At 45.8% G+C, this 16,736-nt stretch overlaps 2 protein-coding genes across 3 annotated transcripts in view; one reads left to right on the top strand and one right to left on the bottom strand.

Moving 5' to 3' along the window:
• Window positions 1–299: 299 nt before the first annotated feature.
• Window positions 300–1,455, bottom strand: LOC117047919 (phosphatidylinositol N-acetylglucosaminyltransferase subunit C-like). Its single transcript, XM_033151160.1, has one exon. It carries the CDS (start codon window positions 1,237–1,239, stop codon window positions 346–348), a length of 894 nt encoding a protein of 297 aa, XP_033007051.1. The 5' UTR covers window positions 1,240–1,455; the 3' UTR covers window positions 300–345.
• Window positions 1,456–5,999: 4,544 nt separating this feature from the next.
• SUCO (SUN domain containing ossification factor) overlaps window positions 6,000–16,736 on the top strand; it is a 45,364-nt gene continuing 34,627 nt past the window's right edge. Inside the window, exons 1-6 of one of the 2 annotated variants that reach the window (XM_033151158.1) lie at window positions 6,000–6,217; window positions 8,793–8,901; window positions 10,339–10,443; window positions 12,406–12,551; window positions 13,797–13,937; window positions 15,162–15,306. In XM_033151158.1, the coding sequence (XP_033007049.1) occupies window positions 6,150–6,217; window positions 8,793–8,901; window positions 10,339–10,443; window positions 12,406–12,551; window positions 13,797–13,937; window positions 15,162–15,306 (714 nt within the window). In that variant the 5' untranslated portion in view covers window positions 6,000–6,149. The remainder of the gene's footprint in view (window positions 6,218–8,792; window positions 8,902–10,338; window positions 10,444–12,405; window positions 12,552–13,796; window positions 13,938–15,161; window positions 15,307–16,736) is intronic. The other variant, XM_033151157.1, reaches the window with a different exon arrangement.

Here is a 16,736-nt window from a genome sequence, read left to right as displayed (position 1 = left end):
GGTCACGAAGAGTAGGACACGACTGAACAACAACAACAACATTCAGGGGATGAACAGACTGTACCTGGTAATGAAATCAGCATGTGCTGACCTTTATGCAGGGTGTGAGGAACTCAGAATAGGCCTGAATGTCTTTCAGGAGACAAGGCTGGGATCAGACTGGTAGCAGGGCCACTCTTGTCCTTTTAGGCTATGCCAACCTTTTATACATCTGCCATGATCTGCAGTAATAAACGGTAGAATTAAGTTCAGATTGACCCACACCTATTCACAAGGCCCCAGTATCTCTGAGGAGATGCTTTTCTTTTGGCATCAGCAGCTGCGTTTCTTAGGGCCTCACCTGCTTTACATGAGGAACTTGGAGAGGTCTTCCTTGATTTCAGCTTCATCCCAAGGCCCGTGGATGTTGTCTTTGAAGAGCTGCAGCTTGATGAGGCAGTAAGGACACAGGCATGAGATGGAGACGAGAAGAAGGCCAAAGAGAACCATGCCAACGCTGGAGATGGTCAGCAGGCCCACCAAGTCCGACAGAGCAAAGAGCAAAGTGGCGACGACATAGCAGCGGGGAGTCTGGGCTTTGAGCTTCTTTTGCAGCATGGGCCACAGAGCAAAGATCTGGATAGCGAATGTCACCATGACGAAGGCGTGCAGGGAGCGAGGCAACCGCGAGGCCAAGCAGACCGAGGCAAAGATGGCCATGTTAAGGGACAGAGTGCTGGACACAATGGCAGCATTGGCGCCGTAGTCATAGAAGATCAGGTGTCCCAGGAGCATTAGAGAAGACATGGCATAAATTGTGTCTGTGCTGATGGACTCAGTCAGTGTTTTCAACACTGGGGAGAAGCCGTAGGTGAAGGCCACAAACACCACCGTGTTTTTCAGATCTGCCCAACGCGTCTGGCCGCTCTGGTTTCTCCCCATTCCCGAGTCCAGCGCGTCAAAAAGGACATAACCAATCAGGGAAGACACCAGGCCAGCGCCAAATAACCGCTGGGGAGCCAGCAGCCCCACATCCATGTACCGCCAGATGACGACAAAGATGCAGACGCTGCACAGCTGCTGTATGAGCACTCCAGACTCAAACACCACCGCCCAGTACTGGTACTTGCGGGCATGGATGTTCTTGCGTAGCTTCTCTAGGAAACTCTGGTCCACATAGTTATCAGGAAAGGGCTGCCTTTTATACAACACTTTCTGCCAGCGCTGCCTTGTGTTTGGTCCCAGCTGAGCAGGCAGCATGATTCTGGCCAAGCCCCTGTCTCACGGCTCTCTTTGCCCCAGAGTTCCTTACAGCATCAATGGGCGATGAAACTCACGCCCAGATTTGTCCCTGGTTTTCTAGGTCACTGCTCACACCTAGAAAGAAAACAAGTCCATCAAGCCAAGATCTGCAGGTCCAAAGCACAGCAGTCAGTTCCCATGGCCACAGAGAGAAACCACCAAGAGATGCTGCGCCACAACACTTGGGGAGCCCACTGTCTTACTGTTTTGGAAACAGGGCCCCTATCTCTGCTCCTCCTAGGTTGTCCCATTGCTTGGCTTTTCCTTCCTCCTGCCCTTCATCAGTAACAAGAAGTCAACAAAATCTATTGGCTTTACTTGTTAGCAACGCGCCAAGGATTTGGAATTTAGGCTCCAAAAATCTTTGTCCTCCTCTTGTGCAAACTAGGCACACACGTGAAAGTTGTTCAGGGGAGACTGAAAGTGGGAGGAGGTACCTTAAATGTGTGTCTGCTTAGCACCCAGTATGAAAATACCTTTATGGTGCCATTTCAGTTCACTTCCGCCTCTTTATACAGTGCCAGCGTCCACTCGCGAGCTGCTTGGAACAGACTTGCAGGGCAGGAGATCCCTCCGTTTCCCAAGCGAAGGATCCCCGGGATTCCCACGGGCTTGCGACCCGCTCAGATCCGCCTGCGACGCCTCGGGGCCCCAGCCAAGCCAGGCGATGGCGTCGTCGTCTCCCGGATCTGCGCGCAAAGCAGCTCGGAGCCCAAGCCGGCGCCTCCGGCAGCAGCGCACTCCGTGCGCCCGGCCACCCTCGGCGAGAGCGCGCTCTGGCAGGCGCGCACGCGGGGCGGGGAAAGCCGAGAAAGAGGACAGTCGGGGGCTCCCTCCCTTCGTCATGCGCCAGGAAGGTCCCTCTTCCCTCGGCTCCCGCCCGCCTTCGCGGCGCCAAGCAGCAAATCCGGGCGTGCGCGATCCCGTCGCTCTGCACCACCCCGCGGGCGGGGACGCGGAGGTTGCCCCACGCGTGCAGGGGCCCCCGGGAAGGAGAGGCGAGGCTTCTCCCTGGAATGCTCACCCTGGAAGGGGCTTGTGGGCAAGGCAGTCCTCCCCGCCGCTGCCGCGCCGAGGGGAACTGTGGAACTCCCTCCCACAGGACAGCAGGGCTTTCCCCGAGAGGAGAGGACGCTAGAGGGCGCGTGGCCGCCTTGGCTGTGCTCAAAGAAGGGGGACGCTGCTCAAGGGGTTCCCACGGACGCAGCTGGTCAGCCCCAGTGAGAAGTTGATACGTTTACTGGATGGTTTAGGTTCACCTCCAGGAAACCAGCTTCTTAACTAAGAGTGGCCAAAATATTGTGGAACTTTAAAATATTAATTGCCCCCCCCGCCCCCAAGATTTAGAGGGACATAAGGACACACACTAGGGAGTGAGCCCCCTGGAATGCAGTGATAGAAGCAAATATAGGATCTGACCTTATGTCACTGGGTTTATATTTGTTGTAAATAGGGTTATTGACCCTGGGATAGTGCCCATTCATACCACTTGGCTCAGGTGTAAAGACAGATAGTACCTGCCTAACGCTAGGAGGAATTCTTGCCATAAATTCAGACATCTGCAAACTCAAGTTTCAAGTGGTTGGAATTTTTGGGTAGAATATTTGGGGGTTAAGCCTTGTGCATGTACTAAATAGAGATTTTGACTCAAATTGACACATTTGCATTATTGCATGCTCAGAGAAAAAAAGCCCTTTCACCTGTATGTAGTTTCTGGGTCAAGCATGACCATCGGACATAGGGCAGGGTTCTGTCCTATGAAATACGCCTCTATTGGTTACCAATTGTATCATGTCATGGGTCAAATATGCTGCCATCATCTGATTCAGTAGCTTTACCTGCTAGCTAGAGCAAATGGACTTTGGCATCGTTGTCATCAGGTGGCCTGTGTGCCTGTAAGATGTCACCCTCCAGCAGGGCACCTTTGGGCAATAAATATTGTTGTTTTTTTTGTCAGTGCTGATGTTTTCAGTGGAAGTGGAAGTTAAATCAAATTCAAACCAGCCCTTATCCTCAGTAACCTCAGATTACAGGAAATCCCATAGGGGAAATGGTTCTGGTCAATGCAAACAGATCCACTGAGAAGAGCAGGGGAACATGGAGTGCTCTTGGGGTGCGCCTCCATCCGGGAAAGGGCTAGGAAGTGTCAGCTTTTCCTTCCAAGTATTTTGTGAGGGTGATGAGCGGGCCTCCAAAATGGTTGTGGGAGGAATAGGGCTCCCAGAACACACAGGCAGTGGGAGTGGGCAAATTGATGAAAAAGGTTCCATATGATGTCACTGAACCTGATTTTCTCAACAGACGGAAGCATCAGATATAATCAGGCTTGATCTAAATAATATTTACTCATAATTAAGCTCTCCCAAGGTTCAGTGTGGTTCACGTTCTAGTAAGCAGACGTAAGATTGCCGCATCAGCAGCACAAATATATGTACAAAGGTCATTCTGGTGATAGTAAAGGAAGCCCACTCAGCAAACTGGTCTTGAATGACGCTTAGGTCACTTCTGTTCTTGGTGGATAAGGTCCACTACCTGCACCTCACATGATGTTTGTTTCATTTTGCAGGTGTAGCTGGGGACAGCGTGGCAATACTGGTCTCTGATTTCAAAACTAGAGATTCCTAGCTGGAGGCCCTATTTGGGCAGGCACACATAACTTGTCTGAAGAAACGGGAAATTTGGGATTTTAGGTTGCTCTGCCTCCCATCTTGCAATGGCTTCTGATGCCTTCCCAGGGCCATAAAAATGTTTCATATAGCAAATCGGAATCGAAACAGTCTGACTTCTAGGCAACCTAACAAGCTCCCTTGCCTCAAAGCTGAGAAGGCACATATGCCCAAAGTGCAGGCTCCAAAGTCTCGCCATGCAGTGGCCTGAGTGAGGGAAGTGGAGAGAGACTGACCTTCTTGCAGGAGCCCCTTCAGCTTGTTGGTTGGCATCCGTCTGTCTTGAGAGACAATGGAGTGCACCTCTAGGGGTGAAGTCAGTCACTGTGTTAGCAGCACTGAATGCTCTCTTCCTGAGCGAGAAGACATATATATATATATGCACAAGATCCATGCAGCTTAATTCCCAAAATCTGCCAACTGGCAAATTTCCTTTGTGAGAATTTGTGATAGGAGATGAAGTGAATTTCTTCATGCACAGAGCACAAGTCAACAGAAGGGAATGGGTAATGAATTCACACAATTTGAAATGCAAAATTTCAAAATTAAAGCTTTTAGTTCCAAAATTTAAATTATTTATTCTGGAGGCCATTTTTGGTTAATTTTCATAGAACCATGGGATCTTGTTTTGAAAGTATAAATAACAAAAACATTGAAACAGTGAGGGTGTTTATGTACTAAGTGTTTATGCAATAACTGCATTTTGTTCACTTGTTATGTGACATCATGATCAAATTTCTTCTCCCGTTTCCCCCATCTACAGTTCTTAAATCTTTTTTTTCATAACGCAACACCCTTTTTAGAGAAAGAATGAAACATTAGTGAACATGTGTGACTCTGAACATGAAAGACATGCTGGGGCTTTGAGGGCACTTGGGACCCATGAGGAAGGAAACTAGCAATCTTATAGTGTGTTTAAATGATTTTTTAAAAAAATAAAAATGTTACATTTACTTTTAAAAAACATGGTCTGCCTTTCCATATGGCAGCATAATATTGGTTGATCTTTTTAGCCTACTTTAAAAAAAAAATGGAAAAACGATTATGCAACTAAAAATGCTTTAGTTACAGGTGTTGGTCTGCCAAAAAAAAAATATATTCCTTTCAGTAGCACCTTAGAGACCAACTAAGTTTGTTATTGGTAGCAGGAAAGCTCATACCAATAACAAACTTAGTTGAATGGTCTCTAAGGTGCTACTGGAAGAATTTTTTTAAAAAATGCTTTAGTTCAAGTTACAGTTGATTTTAAAAATGATTAAAAGATGCGAGTGTCTCCTTCATGACTACGTATGTGGTTGTTACATGTGGTTGGGTTGTGGGTTTTTTGCAATCAAACGGTGTATAGATTTGATGAAATAATGAATGAATGAATATGAACCCCAGCTTTTGCGTGCATTTCTGTGAAAAGGTATAGAGCAGTGCTGTCCATCATCCCGTCGCGGTGAGCTCAGGTGTGTTGGCTGAGGATCAGCCTAGGGCAGCCCTTGAAATGGAGCCCAGTCCCAAGTATCGTGCAAGAGGAACCCGCGAATTAGGTACTCAGTGCGCGTCTGTAACATGATCTTCAGGCTCTGTGTCACATCGCCGCCAGGGGCCTCGAAGACTATAAAAAGCCCCCGCCCCCGCGCGGCGTTTGCAGCAAGCTGACGAAGATAATGCCTGATCTACAAAAGCGATTTAAGGCTTTTGTCGGTTCGTGCTCACGGCTTGTACGTTCCCTTAAGAAAAGCAACGCCTTCGCTACTATACCCCCACCCCCACCCCGCCTGCAACAACCGAGGCAGTTTCAGAGGGAACCGCGAGCGCTCCGGCGTTTTCGCCGGACGCCTATCCCTCCCCGCCGTAGCCTTAGGGCGGGGGAGCGCGCGGCCCGTCCGCGGGCGGAGAGGGGAAAGGGAAAATTGCCCAATCAGCGGCCGCCTTGGAGAAAACGGCGCTGTGGATTGGCTGGCGGCGGCCTCTCTGGGCCGTTTTCTTTCGAAACAGAGGGGAAGCGGCCTGGTGCGCAGGCGCGGCTCTTTCTCCCTCCGCTGCCCTCGGCGGTGACGCGTCACATTCCAGCTCAGCGCGTCGCGGATCCAGCGAGGGCGACGGACGCGGCTGCCGGACCCCTCGCCCCGCTCCCCGCGGCTCTTCTCCGCCGCTCGCCCTCGGGAGGATGCGCCGCCGCCCGCGGGCCCGAGGAGGCAGACGGCGGAGACGATGAAGGAGCCTCCCCGCCGGCTGCTGCTCCTGGCTTCCTCCTGCTTCCTCCTGGGCTGCCTGGCCGGGTGAGTCTCCTCGGCGGCGCCCCCGGGGCTCCAGCCCGTCAGCCCGCGCTCACGAGCCAGAGCCCACCAAGAGCCCCGTGGTCGTGACCAGAAGGAGCCCGCCTCGGCTTCCCTAGGCGGGGAGTTCCGAAGGTGCCCCGAGACAGGAACCCCGCACCCCCCCCCCCGTACCGTTTCGGGTATTTCAGGTCGAGAGTGCTGCTTCTAGGCAGCTCCCTCGCCCCCTCGCTTCCCAAAGGAAACGGGCCGTGCATGATTTGGCTCTACCGCCTTTGCTGGCTGTGAGTTGAGATAAATCTCTAGAAAGTCTGGATCAGTCAGTGATGCAGGCGGCCCAGGAGTAAAGCGAAAAGGGGGCGGGGATCATCCTGCTCCGATTCTGTTCGTGGCCGGCATCTCTCCGGGCTGTTTGTGTCTTCCCGGAGTGGAGTCAGGGAAAGAGTTATGGCTGCTGCCCTGGGTTCCTGGTGGGGGGAGCAGAAGAGCCCCTTGAGCGGGTTTGGCAAGCTCAGTCAGGTGGGTCAGGCAGACAGTTATTTGCAAGGACAGACTAGGATTCTTAGTGCACCATAGCAGTGATGTTGTGTCGCTGCACTCCCTTGAGCTTCTGCTCCCCAGTACTTCAGCCTGGTAGGCTTCTCTGCTGTACATCTTGGGGGCTTTTTTTTCTTTTTTCTGTGTTTGGCATAATAACCCTGTAAATGTAGTGAACAACTAGCATGTAGGATTGTGCTTTCTGACGAGGGGCTGCATTCCTGTAATAGATCTTAACTACTTAAACTACCATTCTAAAAAAGAAAAGGGTGGCGCTGTGGGTTAAACCACAGAGTCTAGGGCTTGCTGATCAGAAGGTTGGCGTTTCGAATCCCTGCCACGGGGCGAGCTCCCGTTGCTCGGTCCCAGCTCCTGCCCACCTAGCAGTTCAAAAGCACGTCAAGTGCAAGTAGATAAATAGGTACCACTGCGGCGGGAAGCTAAATGGTGTTCCCGTGCACTGCTCTGGTTCGCCAGAAGCGGCTTTGTCATGCTGGCCACATGACCCAGAAGCTGTCTGTGGACAAACGCCGGCTCCCTTGGCCTATAGAGCGAGATGAGCGCCACAACCCCAGAGTCGTCCACGACTGGACCTAATGGTCAGGGGTCCCTTTACCTTTACTTAAACTACTATTCTAAAAAAGAAAAGTCAAAGGGGGAAATGGGCCTTGTGTTTGATAAATTTACAAAACCAGTTGAAAAATAACATGATATTCTTTGTTATCAATGTTTTCTCCCACGGGTATGTAAGATGCTTTGAAAGCAGAGCAAAGCTGTAACTAAAGCACAACACTGGCAATTTCTGATGGAAATAAGTGGAGCTTCAACATGAAGCCACAGGTCTCCATCTTCAGGAGGAGAGTAGCAAGCCAGATATGCTGCAAAAGCTGTTCTGTGACACTTAGGTACATACAACCATATGCACTAACAGTATTTTGTAGGCTGGTGTATATTTATTTTATTGGCAAGACTGGATATAAGTATGTATTCTTATGGTGCATTATGACTTTTGCCAATCTGAATCCCCCTTTGCTTCCAGATAATTTGCTGACATAAGCAGCTTATTCAGCAGATATTTGGGGGCTTAATCCTTTCATTATTTATTAACTGATTAATTAATTAATTAATTACATTTGTATACCACCCTTCATCCATGGATCTCAGGGCAGTTCACAACATAAAAATACAAGATAAAAACACAAAATACATAATAAAAAGAACAACAATAAGCCCATAAACCAAGAACCCCCTCCCCCCACAAACATTTCAAAGGGCCTGGTTGAAGAGGAACGTTTTCGCCTGGAAGGTAAGACTTAATACCAATGGATCCAAGTTACAATAAAGGAGTTTGCGACAAAATATTAGGAAGAACTTTCTGACAGTAAGAGCTTCTTCCCTCCCTACAGTCCCTCAGGAAGTGAAAACCTTCATTGGAGGTTTTTAAGCAGAGGTTGTGTAGCCATCTGTCATGTATGCTTTAGTTGATTCCTGCATTGCAGGGGGTTGGACTAGATCACCCTCAGGATCCCTTCCAACTTGATTTAAGCTTGTATTCTGGCAGCAATTATTTAAGATTGGAGCCTGGCAGGATCTATTCTTCACAAATCCATGCTGATAAAAATGATTTTAGAAACAAACAAATCCATGCTAGCTCCTACAAATCACTATATGATCAAGATACTTGCAGATTGACTTGTTTATAATATGTTCTAGTATATTCCCTTGTGTCAGAGTTAGACTGTCCAGTATTTAGGTTTTTTGGGACTTCTTCTTTCACCCTTTTGAAGATTAGTACAACATTTGCCTGTCTCATCCTTGCATGCAGACCATTCTCCAGGATTGCTCATACTCTGACCCCTCACTTTTCAGGCTGTATTTGTGAGGGTGCATACAATTCCCTTTTTGGGCAAAACAGGAGTAGGTAACTTGGTTTTTTTTGTGGGTCACGGCATATTTCGTCATCCTTGCCTCGCCCTCTCATGGCATCAGCTATGATGTAACTGTATCTGTCTTTATAAGTGTGGTTTTGTTCTTTTAACAGATTACCCAGCTGGCATGTCTTTTGTAAAGAGAGTCCTTCCTCTGGCTCTTTGCATTTACCAAATGAGAACTGTCCCTTGGCAAACATGGACAAGAACATCCAGGAAAAGGTAACTGCCTAGAACAAACTGAACAACTTTATTGGGGAATTGCATGCAGAATATGACATGAATAAATGTCATCCTTGCAGGATTCTTTAAAAGCTACTTTAAATTAAGAGGAAATGTTCAAAATTGAAACAACAACTCAGAATGGCTATACACACACACACACACACACACACACATTATGGAACCTAAATTATTGAAACCTAATGATTTTCTAAACCAAGTTTATATGTGTCTTAAGGTTCCTTGGCCATCTCTCTTGAGTTACATCCAAAGCAGCCTCTGTGAAGTGACCCTCCCAAAAGCCTCTTCTGGTGGTGACAGCAGGATCTTTGCCACATGTATCTGAGAAGATAAAATCAGACAATCCCCCAGCCCACAGCCTAGGCCTTTGGAGCATCTCCCAGAATGGATTTCATGTCACCACAGCGGGTAGTTGGGAATTATTCTTCAGGTGCTGCTTTGGATGCAGCCTGTTGTAAACAGTGCAACCATTGTTAAAGATTTACACAAGGGTGGCCTTGGTTGTTTTTGTTGCGGACCTTGTGGCCCCTTGAAGAATAACTATTTTAATTACATATATTATCATGCGTGCTATCCAATGTCATGTGATTGGATTCTCCAGAGTGAATTTGGTAGGAACTGAATGGGGTAGGAGAGGAAGAGAAGTCCTCATGCAGCAGGAATAATCCTGTAGGCCAGCTAACTCCATTTGATGTCACCCTATGACTGTGTTTCTCAAACCTGGGTCTCCAGCTGTTGCTGGACTACAATTCCCATCATCCCTGATGGAAGTCGTACTCCAAATAACAGCTGGGGACCCAAGTTTGAGAAACACTGCCTATGGCATGGATAGGCAAACTAAGGCCCGGGGGCTGGATCCGGCCCAATCGCCTTCTAAATCTGGCCCGCGGACGGTCCGGGAATCAGTGTGTTTTTACATGAGTAGAATGTGCCCTTTTATTTAAAATGCATCTCTGGGTTATATGTGGGGCCTGCCTGGTGTTTTTACATGAGTAGAATATGTGTTTTTATTTAAAATGGCATCTCTGGGTTATTTGTGGGGCATAGGAACTCTTTTTTTTTTCTTTTCAAAACATAGTCCAGCCCCCCCACAAGGTCTGAGGGACAGTGGACTAGCCCCTTGCTGAAAAAGTTTGCTGACCCCTGGCCTGTGGCATCAGTCTGCATCAACTTCGGCCATAATGTTTTTGTGTTTTAAGATGCCAGAGGTCTCTTTGTGTTTGCTAAATGTCAGCCATTGGAAGGTCTTAAACAATTGAAGACACTCTCAAGATCATATTTTGGTGCATGCAAGATGGTGAAAGATTAGACTAAAAAACGTCTTTTAGGATTAAAAATACCTCTTTGGAGCTGACGTTTCCCAGCAAAGCTTGGCAGCTGCATCTGTCTAAATACATTTCTGTATCCTTCCACTAGGAGGAGACCCATGGATCCATTGGAACATTGTCTTTGGAACACATTGACTCCAGTATAAACAGCCATCCTGAAGAATGTTTAGTTGACTGCACAAAGCAAAAAGAGGCAAGTCTTTGGGGATATGCCTATTCTTTCAGCCATTATCCGTGACTGAGCTTTGGATCGGTCATGGCAGCACTTGAAACTCCCCTGGCACTAGACATGTTCCGCGAAAGGGAATGGTCCGTTGGCAAGCAGTTTCAGAAGTCTTGTTGCGCTGAGACTTGAGATAAAATTTTCCGCCTGCTGCCTGAGTGATCTGCCACTGCTTGCTCTGCTGTGCGGGTCAGCTGGTGGGCGCTGCAGTCCCAGGAGTTGGAATGCTTCCCTGCATGACTCTAGATGCTACCCCTCCTCCATGCGGCTGCGCCTGCCCTACCTGGCTTGCTCTTGCTGGGCTTCCTTCTCTCCTTCATCTGTTGCTGTGAGATAGAGCGAGGGAGGGAGAAGCAGAGGACGGGACTTTGGGGGAGCTTTCCCCTAGGTAGCTATTGGAAAAGTGCCTCACATGTGTGGTCTAAACCACTGAGCTTGCTTGGGCTTGCTGATCAGAAGGTTGGCGGTTTGAATCCGCATGACGGGGTGAGCTCCTGTTGCTCTGTCCCAGCTCCTGCCAATCTAGCAATTTGAAAGCATACCAGTGCAAGTAGATGGATAAGTGGCAGGAAGGTGAATGGCATTTCTGTGCACTCTGGCACTCTTCATAGTGTTCCGTTGCGCCAGAAGCAGTTTAGTAACGCTGGCCACATGACCCGGAAAAGTGGCTGGGGTATAAATTATAACATGATTCTTCTTATGTTGAGAGTATTAAGTGCACTACAGTTTCTGAGCTGCAGGGCTGCATTTGTTTAGCACTGGGCATGGGATGTTTGGGTGTGAACAGATTCCTCCTTTGGACTGCCGGAGCTCTGTGGTTGCCTAAGCCACTTGCCCTGGCTCTTGGTAGGAGAAGTTGCTCTTCTCCCATATGTGTTCCTGCACAGAGACCTTGGAGAAGAAAAAACAAAACAAAATAAAAAATTCTTTCCAGTAGCACCTTAGAGACCAACTAAGTTTGTACTTAGTTGGTCTCTAAGGTGCTACTGTAAGGATTTTTTTTATTTTATTTTGTTTTGTCTATGGCAGACCAACACGGCTACCTACCTGTAACTTGGAGAAGAAAGGTAGGTTGCTCTCCTGTAGCTTAAGTGGTCATCCTTCCCCACAGTCCTTGTATCCTCTGAGCTGCTTTCTCTTTCTCTAGCTTTCTCCTCATATGCTGCAGCACAGCAGTCTTACCAGCAACCGAGTGGATAGGCAGGGGCCACACCCCTCCAGGAGGACTGGGGGTAATCCTCTTGCCAAAAAGCATTTTCTCACCCACCTCTAGAAGGTTCTGAACATTGCTCTATGCAGGTTTCAGAACCTGTAAGCAGATGACAGTTGAAAGACCTATGGCCACAGGCAAGCAATCCATCTCTTTACTGATGCTATTAAAAAAACAACCCTTACTGGCAATATGAAGAAGTCATTTTTCTGTCACATGTAAATTGATTGCTTCAAATGTCTTTAATCTGCTTGCAGTCCAAGTGTGAAATTAGTTGTGGAAAATGCAGTTTTCCAGATGGGATGTAAAGATTTTATGAATGCTCCTTTCCTTTGCACAATAGTTTCTTTGTGGACTGCACTGCCAAGTCTATTGGCACTATGAGAATAAGAAGCACTTGAATTTTCCACCAGGAACCCTCAGTATTTGCTAGGCTAATTCAGTTGAGTGCTGCCCCCGTCCCAACAAATAGATCCTGATAGCAGCATTTCATATATGTAGTTTTAGTAAGATGAACCACTTGACTATCATGGTGAATTGTATTAAGGCTCAAAGGTTAGTTTTTACTTGTCCCAGCTTGCTTGTGGTTGGCTTACCCTGTGAAATAGCAGCCTTGTAGGCTTCACTATTCTTTTTTGTGCTTTGAGTAGTTAAAGAAAATTCTGCAAATTGAGCAGATGCTGGAACTGATTCTAAAAGTGTATATTGACATTTTTGAACAGAACATGGAGTTGGGGGAATTGAGGACACCTGAAGTTGAGGCACAGTCTGCAGTGGATTCCAATGAAGGTTCTTTTAGTGTAGCTGATATCCCTGATAGTACTTTCAGCATATCTACCTCGGAGATCTCACCAGTCTCTCAGCCCAAGTAAGCTATTCAATTTTTTGGTCATTTCTGCATTGTATTACATCAAGAGGCATTTCACCTGCTGGAGATACTTTTTGATCAAGCAGTTTATTCTATTTCTATTAAAAAAATTAACCTTTCATCTGTTCTAAACATAAACTGAAAGAAGTGAACCTGTAAGATATTGTCAGGGACTGGACTGAGAAATGGTGGGAGCCCCCCCTCCTGAACCTTCCCATTGATGTAGAACAGTGGTTTGCAGAGGGGCATAGTCCTGAGGGGAAAAGCTGGGAAATCCTGGGTGAGGAACAGCTAGAAGAGGAAACACCAGGAGAGAGACAGCTGGCAGATTCACTGTCTTTAGAAAGCATTCCTGACCCCCTTTGCCTAAGACTAGACAGGCTTTGAGAATGATAGAACAGAAAGCACAGCGGCAACAAGCTCAGATTACCCGACGTTGGAGTGATGTAGATTAATGGGGATGGAGGGGGTGAACCTTTCCTGGGATAGAACCTTTCCTAGATAGAGATGCATTCCTTTGTCTCTCACTGTGATTATTAAAGAAACAAATGGTAAGAATGCTCCTTTCATTTGATCTGCTTATTTACTGCCACCAGGGGAGGGATCTGATTCCCTGAAGCCTGACATATATGTAGCCAACACAGTGCATTATGTATTATATATATGCACTTTAAGAAAACTACACTAGATTATCAACTGTTGACTCTCTGACTTGATTCATTCTTGGCAGCAACTGATACCACATTAAAGTTAGGAAAGTGCACTTGTTTTTAAGTTGAATTACATTGACAGGGGTAGTATTGCTCCATAGCTAAAGATTCACTATTGGGATTTCTAATAATGACAGTAAAATTGCACACATTCTGCAAGAAATAATAGAACAAGTCATTTGAGTAGAAGAGTACTCTCACTCTCAATAGACCAATTGAGGGTTGGATGCATTATTCATTATTATTATTATTATTATTATTATTATTATTATTATTATTATTATTATCATCCCTCCTTTTTCGCAGACTGGGACTCAAGGCAGTGTATACAAATATATGCAGAAATGTAAAAAGGTATAAAAGATGTTCCCTTACCACCTTATTTCGTATATGGGGCTATATGCAGTGCCTTGTCTTCTGGGGTTACCAGGCAACTGCTTTAATACAAGGGTGCTTTGATGTGTCAAAGTATTACAAAATCCAGCAAAAGCATTACTTACTTCAGAGAAGTAAAAGCATGTTTGTTTTCCTTCAGTGCAATAGAAAACTCCAGCGCTGATATCCCTGTAGCTAGCTCTGCTGAAGCAGAGCAGTCAGAGCCTGACTGTGACCTGGGTGGGGCACTTGAGGGCGAGCCTCAGAGTGACTCTTCGTCTCTTGATACTTCGCCAGAGGGGTAAGTATTAAAATAACTGCTGCCATAGGCTATTCCATTGATTTTCATTCTTCTTTATTTTACTTTTGACGTGTCTATTCTTCAAAGAGATGCAAGGTGGCTGACCAGTGCCGGATTTACATACAAGCTAAGCAAGCTATAGCTTAGGCCCCACTCTCTTGGGGCCCCAAAATTTTTTAAAGGAAAACCCCCCTGGATGTAATAAAAATTATTTCACTATTAAATATACTTCTTAATTGTGTTTCACTATTAATTTACTACTTAATTTTATTTCAGTTCAACAATTACTTTGATAAAATGCATATTTTGTTATGTGCAAATGCCTTTAGATAACTATTAGGTCACCATATAGGATATATTCAACACAAAAAACAGTCATAATTTGTTGTTGACAAAGGACAGCTGGACATATAAAGGACCCCATTACCTTCAGTAGCTTAGGCCTCATCAAACCTAAATCCAGCCCTGTGGCTAACAGACAGTAATACATAAAAAATAAAAACAAATCTAGTCCTTAAAGACCAACCCCCCCCCCCCAAGTATATGCTCAAGTAAAGAATCTAGCAATATCCCTGACTAATAATGTCTTTCTAGATACCTCAGGTTAAGAACTTCTTTGTTCTGGAGGTCCCTTCTTAACCTGAAACTGTTCTTAACCTGAGGTACCACTTTAGCTAATGGGGCCTCCCGCTGCCACTGCACGATTTATGTTCTCATCCTGAAGCAAAGTTCTTAACCCGAGGTACTATTTCTGGGTTAGCGGAGTCTGTAAACCCGAAGTGTCTGTAATCCGAGGTACCACTGTAATCAAAGTCGGTAACTCAGAACAGCTTTTTACTGCCTGACCTTGCAGGCTTGAATTTCTTTTTCTGCTCCTTCAATAAGGTTAATGAGGGGCAGTACTTCTGACCACATGTCACTTTACAGAAGAAGCTGAAAAAGAACCAGAAGTATTTTCCAGTGCCTCAGTTACGCTGTTTTTACCAACATCCTTGGCTAAGCAGGTTTCCTCTGGCTTGCTTTGCCTGTGTGTGTTGGAGGACAGACTTTTTTCACAGTTGAGACCGTACTTGGAATATTGCTGCTCTTCACTAAAACACTTATTTTATCAAGTTCAATAGCTACTGACTGGTTCTCTGTGAGAATTCTGTGCTTTCTATATTCTATGTATTGATATGCAAAAATATTTCAAGTTAGGTGTTTCTGATGTTGCTGTATTTTCAGCCTTGTAGGTCAACATATAGAAAATATATCTTCACATGGAAAGGGAAAGATAACTAAATCAGAATTTGAACCCAAAGTTCCTGCAACTGAGCAAAAGACCACTCCAAAATCTGCACTGAATGCTTCGGGGAACACAAGAGGGGAGGTAGGTGATAATAACCCCAAACACCAAGTCAATGTTTATCTCTCACAGTAAATGTCAAATAACATTTTGCTCCCTTTGTGGTTTGACATTTCTCAGCTTTATCCTTTCTACAGTATTGGTTCTCAGGGCTTACTTTAAATGGACAGGTTCTTAAATGTGCTGCTTCTGTTACAGCTTCCTTTCAACTACTAGGAGATGATGCTCATATTTCAAATGTGGAAAATGGCAAGCACTACTATTGATTTTATTTTAACATTACTCTCCTGCTTTCCTGTGAAAGCACATTCAAATATAAAGATGAATAGTAAGGTTAAAGCTTCCAGAACATCCAAAATACATGTACAGGTTTCTTGGTGAGGTTGATGGACTTCCATTTCATGCGGCTCCATGTGGTGCCTTCCATAGTTCCAGTTACAGGTAGGTAGCCGTGTTGGTCTGCCATAGTCAAAACAAAATAAAATAAAAAATTCCTTCCAGTAGCACCTTAGAGACCAACTAAGTTTGTTCTTGGTATGAGCTTTCGTGTGCATGGTATCTGAAGAAGTGTGCATGCGCACGAAAGCTCATACCAAGAACAAACTTAGTTGGTCTCTAAGGTGCTACTGGAAGGAATTTTTTATTTTATTTTGTTTTGACTACGGCAGACCAACACGGCTACCTACCTGTAACTGATCCAAAATACAGTAACTACAGCAAAAACAGTGCCGAGACCAGCAGATAAAATGGACCACCCCAGACACTAAACTTGAAATGCTTGTTGGAATCAGCTGGTTCGTTCCATCTTCACCCTTACCTTGGAACAGGAGGGCAGACTCCTTCCAGATTTGGTTGTTTACAGGAAGAGCTACAGTTGCAAGGACAGATTCTTGTGTGACTGTTCTGGTCAACAGACACGTCTGGAACTTGGCTCAGCTGCTCTGCCTTGGACAGTCATCTAGCTGCAAAGTGGTGGCAAAACTGAAACTAACCACATGATAGGATACCATAGCATTTTAAAAAACGACCTAAATAAAGCATTTTTAAATGGTTGGTCCTTAACAACTGTAGTTTCCCAGCATTTTGGAACTTGAGTGAACATAGAAAACCATTGTTAAATCAACATATTTCTTCTCAGTTGAAGATGAACAATGCAGGCATTACAGAAATTCACTTTGAAACATTGAGAGTTCAATGTCATTGCGAAAAGAATAAATCTCCACTCCTTTCTTACTGTAAATATATAGTAGCTTTCACCAAACTGGTGCTTTCCAAATGTTTTAGATTACAGCTCCCATAAGCTCTGACCATCTCAGCTGGGCCTGATGGGATTTGCAGTCCAGAACATCTAGAAGGCAACAGGCTGGGGGAAGGCTATACTCCATTCTCTGTTTTGGTATCTTACCTTGTAAGTGATTGGGTTATTCCCTTCATGATACTCGTGAGTACTACTT

This window comes from Lacerta agilis, chromosome 6, assembly GCF_009819535.1.
Source record: "Lacerta agilis isolate rLacAgi1 chromosome 6, rLacAgi1.pri, whole genome shotgun sequence".
Taxonomy (NCBI): domain Eukaryota; kingdom Metazoa; phylum Chordata; class Lepidosauria; order Squamata; family Lacertidae; genus Lacerta; species Lacerta agilis.
The sequence above is the reverse complement of the archived record's forward strand: the minus strand, read 5'-3'. Positions and strand labels throughout refer to the sequence as shown.

Coding starts and splice junctions, on each gene's coding strand:
- LOC117047919 (XM_033151160.1), bottom strand. CDS start 1,239: ATGCTGCCTGCTCAGCTGGGACCAAACACAAGGCAGCGCTGGCAGAAA.